The sequence below is a fragment of the Schistocerca americana genome, chromosome 5, assembly GCF_021461395.2.
Source record: "Schistocerca americana isolate TAMUIC-IGC-003095 chromosome 5, iqSchAmer2.1, whole genome shotgun sequence".
In the NCBI taxonomy this organism is placed as follows: Eukaryota; Metazoa; Arthropoda; class Insecta; order Orthoptera; family Acrididae; genus Schistocerca; species Schistocerca americana.
In genome coordinates, this window is record NC_060123.1 from 367,035,760 (window position 1) to 367,049,589 (window position 13,830).

At 40.8% G+C, this 13,830-nt stretch overlaps 1 protein-coding gene across 2 annotated transcripts in view; it reads left to right on the forward strand.

Annotated features, from left to right (window-relative positions):
• Positions 1-5,138, forward strand: part of LOC124615898 (28S ribosomal protein S36, mitochondrial) — a 45,773-nt gene extending 40,635 nt beyond the window's left edge. The window contains exon 4 of one of the 2 annotated variants that reach the window (XM_047144072.1): positions 4,625-4,764. In XM_047144072.1, coding sequence (XP_047000028.1) covers positions 4,625-4,642 — 18 coding nt within the window. In that variant the 3' untranslated portion in view covers positions 4,643-4,764. Of the gene's footprint in view, positions 1-4,624 lie in introns of both variants that reach the window. The other variant, XM_047144073.1, reaches the window with a different exon arrangement.
• Positions 5,139-13,830: the final 8,692 nt, after the last annotated feature.

The following is a 13,830-nucleotide window of genomic DNA, read 5'->3' on the forward strand; positions in this document are numbered from 1 at the left end:
CCACCGAGCGGATCTAGTCTGCCTCAACACTGGGGTCCCCACATTTTTGTCTGCCTCCACGACAAATTTATCTCATTTGGACCTTGCGGTCGGTACTGTTCCGCTAGCTCGGCGCTTCGAATGGTTCGCCCTTGATGATACACACTCGAGTGACCACTTTCCATGTGTTCTTAGACTGCAGCCACAACTGCCATATATGCGCTCGCGACGCTGGAAGTTTGCCCAAGCCGATTGGACACTTTTTTCGTCTCTAGCGACATTCGATGACCGTCGCTTTCCCAGCGTCGATGATGAGGTCACACATGTTACCGACGTTATTCTCACAGCTGCGGAACGTTCAATACCACGCACCTCCAAATTGTCCCGGCGCCCCCCAGTTCCTTGGTGGAACAAGGCATGCCGTGACGCAATACGTGAGCGGCGACGTGCTCTTCGCATTTTCCGTCACCATCCAACTTTGGCCAACTGTATCCGATATAAGCAGCTCCGTGCGCGATGCCGTCGCGTCATCCGCGATAGCAAGAAGGCAAGCTGGAAATTCTTTATTAGCTCATTTAACACCTTCACTCCCTCCTCGGAAGTTTGGAGTCGGCTTCGACGGTTCTCAGGCGCGCCTAGTTTCTCCCCGGTCTCTGGGCTCACTGTCGCGCATGATACCTTAGTGGACCCCGCCGCAATTTCTAACTCATTGGGTCAGCACTTTGCTGAGATTTCGAGCTCTTCAAATTACCCGCCAGCGGTTCTCCCGAAGAAACGTGCAGCGGAAGTGCGACGTCTTGCTTTCTCCTCTCAAAATCACGAAAGCTACAATACTGTTTTCTCCATGCGGGAACTCCAAAATTCCCTCTCTTCTTCTCGCTCCTCCGCCCCAGGACCGGATGGTATCCATGTCTAAATGTTGCTGCATTTATCAACCCATAGCCTGCGTTACCTCCTTCGCCTTTATAATCGAATTTGGACCGACAGAACCTTTCCCAGGCGATGGCGGGAAGCTATTGTCGTTCCCGTTCCGAAACCTGGAAAGGACAAACATCTCCCCTCTAGCTATAGCCCCATTTCTCTCACGAGTAGTGTCTGTAAGGTTTTGGAGCGTATGGTGAATTACCGTTTAGCTTGGTGGCTGGAATCCCGCAGTCTCTTAACACCAGCCCAATGCAGATTCCGAAAGCATCGTTCTGCCGTTGACCATCTTGTTGCTCTCTCCACTTATATCATGAACAATTTTCTCCGGAAACGCCAAACGGTAGCAATATTTTTTGATCTGGAGAGAGCATACGATACCTGTTGGAGGACAGGCATCCTCCGCACACTGTTCTCTTGGGGCTTTCGAGGCCGGCTGCCCCTTTTTCTTCGCGAATTTATGGCTGAGCGCACATTTAGGGTGCGGGTGAACACTACTCTCTCGCGTACTTTCTCCCAAGAAAACGGGGTACCCCAGGGCTCCGTGCTGAGTGTTGTACTGTTTGCCATCGCCATTAATCCAATTATGGATTGTCTCCTTCCTGATGTCTCGGGCTCCCTCTTTGTGGACGATTTTGCAATCTACTACAGCTCTCAACGGACCAGCCTGCTTGAAAGACGTCTTCAAGGATGTCTCGGTCGCCTCCACTCGTGGAGCATCGAAACCGGCTTCCGTTTCTCACCCAGTAAGACCGTTTGTGTTAATTTTTGGCGACGTAAGGAGTTTCTTCCGCCCTCCTTACATCTAGGTCCTGCCAACCTTCCGTTTCCCGACGTCGCTAAATTCTTGGGTCTTATGTTTGACAGAAAACTGTGCTGGTCCTCCCACGTTTCCTATCTTTCAGCTCGCTGTCTGTGTTCCCTTAACACCCTCCATGTCCTGAATGGTACCTCCTGGGGAGCGGACCGAGTGGTCCTTCTCCGCCTCTATCGCGCCTTAGTGCGCTCGAAATTGGATTATGGAAGCATAGTCTACTCCTCTGCTCGGCCGTCTATTCTTCGGCGTCTCGACTCTATCCACCATCGTGGATTACGTTTAGTGTCTGGAGCTTTTTACGCCAGCCGTGTGGAAAGCCTTTATGCTGAGACTGCTGAACCTCCGCTGTCCAATAGGCGGGCAGTCCTTCTGAGTCGTTATGCTAGCCATCTGTCTTCCATGCCTGCTAATCCAGCCCATGACCTTTTTTTCGACGCCTCCTTTGATGTCGGGTATGCAGGCCGCTCCTCCTCCCTACTACCCCCGGGAGTCCGCTTCCGTCAACTGCTCCATTCTCTCCCCTTCCGCTTTCCTAAAACCTTCTTGACAACTTGGGGTACAGCACCGCCTTGGCTCCGTCCCCGGATCGACTTGCTCAGAGACCTATGTAAATTTCCCAAGGATGGTACCCCTACATTTGTCTACCGTCGGGCATTTGCTGCTCTATGTGCACAAATGACGGAAGCCACATTTATTTACACCGACGGCTCGAAAACATCGTTAGGTGTAGGGAGTGCCTATATTGTTAGCGACACCCCAAATCACTTTCGGCTTCCCGACCAGTGTTCGGTTTATACTGCGGAGCTTTACGCTGTTCTCCAGGCTGTCCACTACATCCGCCGCCATCAGCGGATACAGTACGTAATCTGCTCAGATTCTCTCAGCTCTCTCCTAAGTCTCCAAGCTCTTTACCCTGTGCACCCTCTGGTCCACCGGATTCAGGACTGTCTGCGCTTGCTCCACCTGGGGGGCGTCTCAGTGGCGTTCCTCTGGCTCGCGGGACACGCTGGTATCTGTGGGAATGAGGCGGCCGATATAGCGGCCAAGGCTGCAGTCTCTCTTCCTCGGCCAGCTATTCAGTCTCTTCCGTTTACCGATCTACGGAGCGGTTTATGTCGCCAAGTTGCTCATTTATGGCATGCGCATTGGTCAACACTTCCCCATAATAAATTGCGGGAAGTGAAAGCCCTTCCTTGCGCTTGGACCTCTTCCTCCCGAACGCGTCGTCGGGAGGAGGTAATTTTAGCTAGACTCCGGATAGGGCACTGTCTTTTTAGCCATCGACATCTTTTAAGCGGCGATCCTCCCCCACTCTGTCCCCACTGCTCTCAGCTGTGGACGGTCAGACACCTTTTAATTGAATGCCCCTATTTTAATCCGTTACGCTCCCGTCTACAGCTATCGCCTGATCTATCGTCGATTTTAGCAGATGACACGCGCTCAGCTGACCGCGTTCTACAGTTTATTAGTGACAGTGAAATGACGTCAGTCATTTGATTTTTTTTTTTGGGGGACAACCAACCCCTTTCTATAGTGGACTTTTAAGCATTCCTTCTGCCTTTAGTTTCTCAAATTTTGACTTTGTTCCCATTGCTGCTGATTTTAAATTTCGTTTTTTTCCTGTTTCCTACGTCACGGGCTGGGTGCTAATGACCATAGAAGTTTTGCGCCCTAAAACCACAAAGTATTTTCTTCCTTCCAAGAGAGCTATTGCAGAACTCTGAAGATTTTGAATGAGGTTGCAACCTGCCACAAACGTTTTTAAATAAGTTTATATCATTGTCTTTACCAGTCTGGACCATTATGCCCATCTTCAGGTGGCTGCACTTCTTTCATTACTCTGTCAATACATTCAGCAGTATGTTGTCTGCTCTTGTCCTGCAAGAGAATGAACCCTGACGATGGGCTTGATGGCCCAAAACTGGTCACGCACCTTTTCCAAGTGTTTGAAGAAAGCCAGCTGAACTGACAAAAGCAGATATATTAATTTTTTTAAATTATTTTTGGCAAGTTCTTATCTTAAATATCGCCAGGTGAACAAATATTATAAAATAAAATGGGAGGACTGTTTCTTTGTGTCAGAAGTATAGTGATGTCATGGTTTGACTACATTATTCAGTTTGTTGACACTGTATGAACAACTTAAGAGTGACTATTTGATGTCAACAAACTGATGTACATATTAAAATGATGATGCAATGATACATTGAGCTCCTGTTTTGTGCCTGTCACCAGACTCTCCTGTCATGTTTTATTGATAATATTTGTTAACCCGATAATGATTTAAAATTGAAAGTAATCAAAAATAATGAAAATTTTTCATATAGCAAATTTTGACAGTTTAAACATATCTTTTCTCAAGCATTTTAAGACCTTGCAGAAAGTATTTTACAGTATTTGTGACTAGTTATGGTCTCTCTCAGTGATCTTTAATTGAATAACAGTCACACAGTTCACAAGATCCAGCATGGGTTAAACTGAAGGTGTAAAATGCTTAATCTACTTTTTAATATTATGTTTCTTTTGTCTTTTAGGCTGCATTGCTTGCCATTATCCTGCTACCACTCAGGCCTTTAGGGTGCATGTTCCCTTTTCCATTGTGTAGTGCTGTATATAATTTTGAATTTGTTTGATTTTAAATATTTGAGTGTTAAAGTCTGAACAAAAGAATCTTAATTAGAGTATGCATAGTTTTAACATTAAGATTCCATGTATGGCTATAGATAAATTCAGATTTCTTGTATGCCTACAGACTACCACTGAACTACAGTCTCCTTGTAATGTGGTATTAGAGAAACTTGCTGCAGTTGTCTTGTAAAGCAAATTGTCAACGTATATCTTAAATATATAAAATGAATCATAGTTATTCAAATTAGTAAGTTCTAATTTAATTCTGCTCTTTTACAGAGAGGTGGTCCTGAGTGAGGTTTGGGCTTACAAAAAACAGCAGAATCACCAGTATTTCATCAAGGATGTGAAATAGTGAATTAGTTGTATCCTGTACGTATTGTATATAACAATATCAAATAATATTTTTCCTCTCTTCATATGATGCATCATCTGTTGAAATAAGATTGTGGGTATTGACTAGGAAACATGCCATTGTTGATGAGACCAATATAAGTAGGCAGTGATGAGGCAAGTGTTGAATTTGGGAACCTGTTGGTTACAGTATCATTGCAGGCAGCTGTTTTTCAGTTAACACGTGTCCTTTTGCCGTTTCCTACTTGCCCTCATATACACGTTTGGTCATGGTAAAAACACAGGCCAAAAGGTAACTGGAATACTGGGGAGAAATGTTCTTGCCAGAGAGATTCCCCTGCTCTCCATTTCTCTGCATTCGATGTTATCAATATTTTGAGTGGTACAGTGTACACTGTTTTAATTCCACAATAAATAATCAGACTGACTCTTCCACAAATGGGTTGCTTCTTCTCCATAGATAGAGCAGAAAAAATGTAGTAATTTTAAGGAAACAAGGTATGATAATAGGGACGCCTATCATTCTTTAATGACAAAATATTTGCAGTCATTTCCTGTTAATGAAAAGAAAGGATTGTTGGACAGGAACTATCGTTTTGAGGATTGTATTTACCCAAGAAAAGTTAAATAAGAAAACACCACAAGAAATTGCACTGGCACAAATGTAAATGAGAGGTGTATTATGAAGAAATTGATTTGAAAACTAAATCAAAAACCAAGCATTTAAAAAAGTAGCTATTTGAGTGAGAGAAACATATGGTTAAGAAGTGTTGCAGAAAGTCGCTTTCAGGATCCAGAGGAACACATTTGTAGGTACAAAGTTACGTAGAATGGGGTGTGTGTGTGTGTGTGTGTGTGTGTGTGTGTGTGTGTAGGTTTCTAACAAGAGACAGATTGATTTAGAAACCTAATAAATGCACAGGGGATGAAACAAATTAGAAAATGCCAAGATATCTCAGACTGGAGCTACGTATGTTTCTTCATCGTTGTTTGTCAGGCATTCTTCCACGTAAAACAGGTATGCTTTTTGCATTTGTGGTTATTGTAATTTAGGTTTACATTTTGGTTCGTCTGAAATTGCTTTATGAATTCTGGCTCTTTCAAATGTCGTAACCAATTTATTTTCCCGTTCTTGCCTAACTACTAGGCCTATTAGCTGTGCAGCCTCTTGGTTATTGACTGACAGCTATTTTTGACTTTCACAATGTATTATGTATACTTCATAATGTAGAAGAACCTTTAAAGGTTCAAGAAATACATTAGTGCAAAGAAATAGCTGTTGCGAACTGTTGCAGTATGCAACACTTATTTCATACAGTAATTATTGATAATCTGCCCATAACATTACAATTATTGCCATTATACTTAAAATAGCTGCAGCTAGCCTGTCTTACTTAATATTGAGCAAAGAAACTACTGAACATGAAACTGCATTTACAGTTACATTGTTCAGTTGTCAGCATATTCTTAACATTTATCTTGTTTATAATAATTGTATGTATACAAGAAGAATGGAGGTTTATTTAAATAGTTTGTGTATTACAGTACTACCACAGATTTATAATCTCAGAAATTTGGGCAATAATTTATAGGGCAAGTGGAAAATAAAGTGTATCTAGAATTAGTTTTGAGTTTCTGAAGGTCTCCAGTTTTTCACCTTATATCTCCGGAAAAGAAATTGAACTTATAAATCTAAATACAGCATTTCAATCTGAGCCTTAGATAAGATATCCATTAAAGAACAGGTGCATTGGAATGGTAATGGAAAGTAGCTTAAGTTTAGTTAACATAATATTCTGATTGATCACTTAATCTTCATTAGTTTTTATTAATTACTACCACTGGTACTTCCATGAAATAGAAAATAAACAGAACCAAACAAGGCACCAAAATACTAGTATTAGACCCTGTGAAATGTTCCCAATAGATGAAGACTATGATAATAAGTACTCAATAATTAACTGCTGAAATAGTTTGACGTACTCCTGAAAAGCAGCTGAGCTCACATAATGTTTATGCACCAAGACATGGCTAAAACTAGAAATTGATAGCAGTAAGATTTTAGTGACCATTTACTAAAATGACAAGCTGCATGGGTTGAGAGTAATCATCTAAGACAACACCATCTTATTGTAGGCACCTACGTTGAGGACTGTACTAGCTTCTGTTGGGGTCACCCTTGTTGGACATACCTCAACATAGGAGCATGACAAAATTTGTCGCACATTGTAAGGAATGGATGGATACGAGTATGACAAACACGTAACCATTCCTGGAGGCTGGTCAGTGCCACCTATCATATATTAAACCCTGTAAGGTATTTCATATCAGAATTTGTAAATACAACATTGCTTGTTAGTCAAGTTATTAGGACAGTAAGAACGCATATGAATCGGAAGATATAACACCATTGTTGGCAGACATGATTTAGTCCTGCATTATAACATACCAGCAAAGGTAGGAATGACAAACTGTGCATGGAAACATAGGAAGAATACACAATGCAGTAGTATACATATGAACCATGCTGTTTTTAAATTTAAAGAACATTAGATGCAAAGCATTTCAGAAAAGTACAAAATCGGGCACAGCTATTGGACAAACTTCACTTGAACATCAACCATACGATATTATGAGTTTCAATATGGTGTAAAAAGTACACCATCAAACACAGAATAATTTAAACAGGAAAAGCAAGTATGTTTCCTTTTGGATGGCTGTTGGGCTTTGAACTTGAACTGCTCCGTTTATAGAATTGTGACCATGGATGGGAGTGGGCTGCCCTTTGTGACTCCTACGACCTGGTCATAGTGTTCTCCATCAACAAGAAAATGTGTGGAAGTTTGGACATACCTGGTTGGTAGACTTTGGGGTCAAATTTCTGACCAATGAAATCTAGTGACTCTGCTAGGTGCATCCTAGTGAGCAGAAAAACATCGAAGGTCACCAGGGTGTCTGAATCCTTAAGTCAGAATTGCAGATATCTTGTGGGCATTTATCCACACAAGGCTGAATATGTCTTTCAGATACTTTGCTAACATATATGTAGGAGTTCTGATGTTACTGGCAGTACATGTCTTTGAGGTAATAGTTTCATGGCAACCTCTTTAGATAAATCTGGGCCCTTGAGAAATGCCCTGATGTTGTTCTCTACCTTCTTTTTTAGGTCAACATTGATCCTGATGTAATGGTTGTCCTGCTGGTGATGTCTGGCTTCGTAAGTTTGAGTCTTGTCAGAGCAAAACAAATGTCCAAACGTACTTCTTCAGCTGTGCTGATGTTGTCTGCATCTGGTTGGAATGCAGGAGTAGGAGCAAAGTTACATTCCCACTTCAGAACTGAAATCGCTTTGCCATTCAGCTGGGTGTTGCTCAGACTGATGACATTCTTGAAGGGAATCTTGGCTGTTAAGGCAGAACAGTTGTTAGCTGACAACCTCTGGGGGTCGCACTTCATTTGTTTGAGGCTTACCAGGGTGTGCGAGGCTCTTGTCTGGTTGAACCAATTTGTTTTCAATTCAATTTAATTTATTGCCATGAATTTCTGACCAGTTATCTGGAAAAACTAAACAAGTCGTACATATTCAGTAATCATGGTGACATTCAGTGATTTATATGTGTATATAGTAATAAATTAAGAGCAAACATTTGTAATAAGAATGTAAAACTAAACAGAAAATTGGAAATAAGAATCAAGTGAAAAAGAAAAAACATAAAATAAAAGGAATTGACTCAAGTTCCTAGTGAATAACTTCCAATGTATATTACTAGATATGTTACTGGCAGCCTTGGAATAACTGGAAGTTTGTCAACTAAATACAACTATGCCTATGTCTAAACCTATTATTGCTACACTGTTCTATTTTGCTCACACTGGTATGTGTGTGCTTCGGCAATTCTTGCAATTCTCTAGTCTACGCATACCTGTGTGGGTGGTCATAGCATTCTTTCTTTCCTTTCTTATCTTCCCTTTTTTAAAAAAATATTCCGTCTTACATACATATAGTTTCTCTTAATTTATATATGTCTACCATTATCTGTAATGGAGGAAATGTTTGTGATATGTTGATATTGTTTTGACATTCATAGTGTCCACTTTGTCCTATAGACTGAAAGTTAAGCAGCTGCCTTTTACATCTGTGCGCAATCATATTAACTGTATTCCACAAATTTTCGTCACTTACCTTTGTTTGCAGATCTCAGTCAAACTGTCTGCAGTCTCTCTCTAACTGAAAAATGGAGCATCTGTGAATGACGTGATCAGAGGAACCTTCCTCTCCCCATTCACAGATTGGTGTGTTACTACAGCCCACTCAGTGCAAATGTTTGGGATATGGTCTGTGACCTGTTAATAGGTCCACCATACCTCAAGTAGGGGCAATGTTGCACAGTTTGAGCCTATTCCTGATGCTTTGGAATGTATTGTAAACATGCCTTGCAGTGCTTCTAGTTCCCAGTCACACTGCAATTCGTCTACTTTCCAGGCTCATAAATGTCTTTTATTAGTAGTATAAGTTCCTTTAATCTCATACACACAATCATATTATCATGCTCTAACCAGTAAAGAGCTGTCCTGTAATGTACCATGATATCCCAAGAATCACCAGTAATCCCTCAACAGGTGTAGTGCTAAAGGCACTGGTGAGCCTCAGAACTCCTCTACACTAAATTCACCATGATATTGTTTTGTAGCTGCCTAGTCAAAGGCAATATGCCCAGATACTGGCATAAAAAAAAATGAACAATGGTGTTGAAGATAGCTTCGTGATAGACCACACCACATGCACTTATGGAGCCTTGAGGACAGCCCTTGGTAACTTTTTTGATTACCTTGCTCTGCTCTGCAATATACTGGATGGTATGTCTGCTACAATAATCTTTGAAGCTTTTATATGGTCTTTTGGGAACACTGAGATCTCAGACACTTGCAGTCATCGCAGGCCACCAAAGATTAATCCGATTGTCATATTTGTTATCTAGTTCACTTCTAAATACTGTGTGTATTTCAGTATGTGTGGTAGTTTTATCATCAGGAAGCAGGGCAGTTAACAGATATTCTGTTGACTCCATCCATCCTCTTTGTGAATTGTGGACATGGCAGTAGGTTCTTTAATCTTTTCAGTCAATAGGTTACTCGGTCTTCCCTATATGTCAAATTGTTTAGTTTCCATCTTAGAAACTTCTCCCAGTGTATTCTTTTAGCTTACTGAAGCAGTGTTTTGTAGCATATCTTAATCATCGTGTCTTTATGGAGCCTAGGAGTGTGCTCTGATTGCTCTTGCCCTTCACCTCAGTGTGGAAATTTCTGGTCTCCAAGGGATTGTAGCATCATTAGTAAATTTTCTTAGGGATATAAATGTTCTGTGCTCTTTGCAAAAGTTCTCTTAGTAGATGCGCACCGAAGTCTACATGTACTGGAAGCGATTCCATTGAAAATGCTGTGATGTAAGCAATTAAGTCGTCCTAATCCATTTTCCTGGTGTCTAATCCATTCATGCTTTTCTCCACTTGGATCCTTCTATTATTGACACTTTCCCTTCATTGAAAATTGCATTATGGTCACTGGATGTGAGGTATTGAAGCACTTGCCAAGCTATCTTAGCTACTGCCATGCAATTTGCTAAATTCACGTCTTTGTTAGTGGCTATACCTGCTCATCCCTCAGATGTACTCAGCTGGCCTTCTAGATTTAAAACAATGAGATCCAGTTCCTTTATTGTGTCCTCTAATATCTCACTTTGTTCATGAGTTTGCCTACTGTGCCACAGAGAGTATTTTGCATTTGTATCTGTTGCCACAAGGAGACATGTACCTCGACCATATAGAGCAACCGTCCAGAGTTTATCTACATAAGGTACAATGGGATGATAATACTGCATGTATATGCTCACTGCAATCCACTTTGTGTGTACATCCTTCCATGTACTGTGACCATGTGCCTATCACACAGCTGTGCATCTATGTCACGGTGAATTTTGTACTGGTAATGACAGTGGCAGACATTGCCTCATCATTGGCAGTAAGTGTTACCATATCTGCAGGAAAATTTTGCAGCTTACTGTTTCTCCAGTACGGTTCGTGCTAACAGACTGTGTCAGCACTCAGCTCATCAATTAGTTTTAGTATTTCAGCCAGTTTACTTCAAGCGGCATTTATCTCTAGTATCTTATTCTTTTATCTTTTCCGAGTGTAAACAAAGCGCTTCAGAGAGGGAAGGGCTGGATCAAATGAAACACGTCCATTCCAAATGCTTTTACAAAATCTACATATAAATGCTCCATGTCGAATTGATCATTTCTTCTCATGAACACCTGCTGAAGGAGGTCATATAATGGCTTAAACTCTGTTAGAAGATTATTTACTCTCAAAAGAATTCTGTATAATGCCCCTAGTACAGGATACTTAATAGACTCACTTTGGGGTGCCAAACACTGATATTATACCTAAGAGCAACCTACAGTACACGGAGATCCTCCAGATGACTTAATGTGATAGTAACTTCTAAATTATTATAAATTTCGTCTGTGTATAATTGTATATCGTTTTAATAGGGCTTGAAATGTGAGAAATATTTTTTGTATTTAATAGAAAGGCCTGATTTTTCACTGCACTTCATTGCTTAGCAACGTAAATGCAGTACTCGTTACTATTACCATGGTCACCACTCTCTCTTTCACATGGAAATAAGGGAGGATGTGCAGATGATGTCAAACATGCAGGGGTGTCTGCTGCTACTGCAGGTGCTGTACCTACGTCATCATGATCATCACCATTTTTATAATGGCCTTTAGCAGGAGCTCCATGTAAATGCAGTACAGAGTTGGGCAGCTGACAAGTTGGGAGCCTTCTATTGCAGGTGTTGCTGCACCAGGAACATCTCTTTTATCAGCAACCCCCACAGCTTGGATTGATGCGGGTGTCCCCCCATGTAGTGTGTGGGCTTTCGAATACAATTACGCCCCCTCAGACTCAGAGTTGCAATATTAAAAGTTTTGGCTGGTTTTGTTGTCTAGGAGCTGGGATACATAATTGCCACATTACAGGCCAAATACTGCTGAGTCTACAGTATACGATGAGAATACACACATGAATCGAATGGTTGAAGGTTTCTATCACTCGGCAATTGCGAATTATGAATGTAACATATAAATTCATAAATGAAAAATTGCAATTAAATAAAATCTGCAGGTACTATCTTAACAACTTTAAATGATGAGGACGATAGTAGAAGTACTTTTGAGAATGTGGTATATTTCTGCAAAACACTTATTAATGTCGATGGTCCAGCAATTAAATAGAATATAAGTTGAATAACAGGGAAACAATAGATTCCTACTGTGCATCATTAGTTGTGAACGACAACATAGCTCGCAAGATATTCACTTTTAAAAGCATACTACATCTTCACTGCAGAATCCTCGGAAATCTCACAAGTTCGCACTCCAAAGTATTTCTATCTCTCGCAACCACGCGCAAACCGCTCCACTCTCCAAGTCCTTACGCCGACTCCACGTCCGTCACGCCATCGCGTCCGGCAATTCCCGTGCCGTGCTGTCCTTCCCAGAACTCCTGCACTGCTCATAACCACCTCGTGTCCTATCCAGTGTCCCCATTCACAACCGCTGTAAATTGGCTAGAGCACTCGTGTCATGTCTTCAAACCAACACACCCACACAAACATAATGAAACACATTTGAAGTACTGGATTTACACTTAACTAACTTGAATTTAAATAAATATTCCTACAGCTGGAACATAAACACGCTCTAACACACATTATTAGATACATAAATAAATTAAATAAAAATATATAACAGGAATAGCTTCAAAAGGTAGGCCAGTAGCCTAATGTCTCTGTGCTTTCTAAAACACAGTAAATATTTAACCAATTTCTTCATGAATAGCATATATCGCATATAAACAAAGACATAGATGAATAAATATATTTCTAAGCATGCTGCTACCATTTTTTTGTGTAACTGTGGAGTACTTATGGCCTGACACGATCAATAGTAATCGGCCACTTTGACCTCCAATAACTAATGTACTATTCAAGTTACATGCCTGTAATTTATACCAATTTAGGTTTACACTAATAGCTTTCCTTAGACATATCGATCGACGAAATCGGATGAAGTGTTTACATTTTGGAAATTCGTTGCTGGGTGTTACTTGTCTAATTTAGAGTCAGATATTAAACTTTAAACTAATGAAGATATTGAAAATCTGATTAAACCAGCAGAATTGTCGTGCAAATAATAGTAATGTACATGTTTCTTTTTGAGGTATCATATTTCATCTAGCTACTATTAATTTCTGTACAAACCGTGAAATGTCTGCCATGCCAACTTAGAATATTTTCAGGGTGCCACAATTCGCATTACCTCACAAGTGTCTCCTTGAACAAAGTTTTCGAACTTCATCTGGTGTAATTTTGTACATGATGATGATCTTCCTTGTCTTGTGGACAGGTCATTATGAGTTACAATGTCTGTGTTTAAGCTTTCTGAGTGTTCACCTTCATCTGCACAAAACTGCTGCAGTTCAGCCTTGTTTATTGTGCAACACAACTTTGTCTGCATGTTTACCGATTTTAGAGACGGTGTTCTAAGTTCTTTTGCAACTGCTGCCTCTTAACTCTTCTGTAGTATCATGTCATCTATGAGATTCATGAAGTCAGGATTTTGCTTCTTAATAAACTCTGTAGTGATTGGTACAGGAATTTCATCATAATGTGACACTCCTCTCCCTGGCAGTATAATCCCAAGAGTATGATGCCAGGCTATGTATGGCATGACGCCAATTTCTGGCTACTGTCAATGGGGACTTATGCTTCTATTTCCTGTGCAGTGTCTCTTCTGTTACTTGCTGTACATGACTTGATAATGGAGTTGACCACGCTATGTTTACTTGTAATTTAGATGGATCCATAGTCTATTCTACTAGTTTACATTGTAACAGCATTGCAGAAGTTACATAGTCTTTCCTAGGTGTGTCACATTTTCTGTTCCTATTGCTACAAGGGATAAGACAGGATTCTCCTTGATTTTTGAACATGCACTTTTCTTGTGGCCCTCTGCTCCACAGAGGGAGCACACTCACTCCTAGTGCGATCTAAGTGACAACATTCAT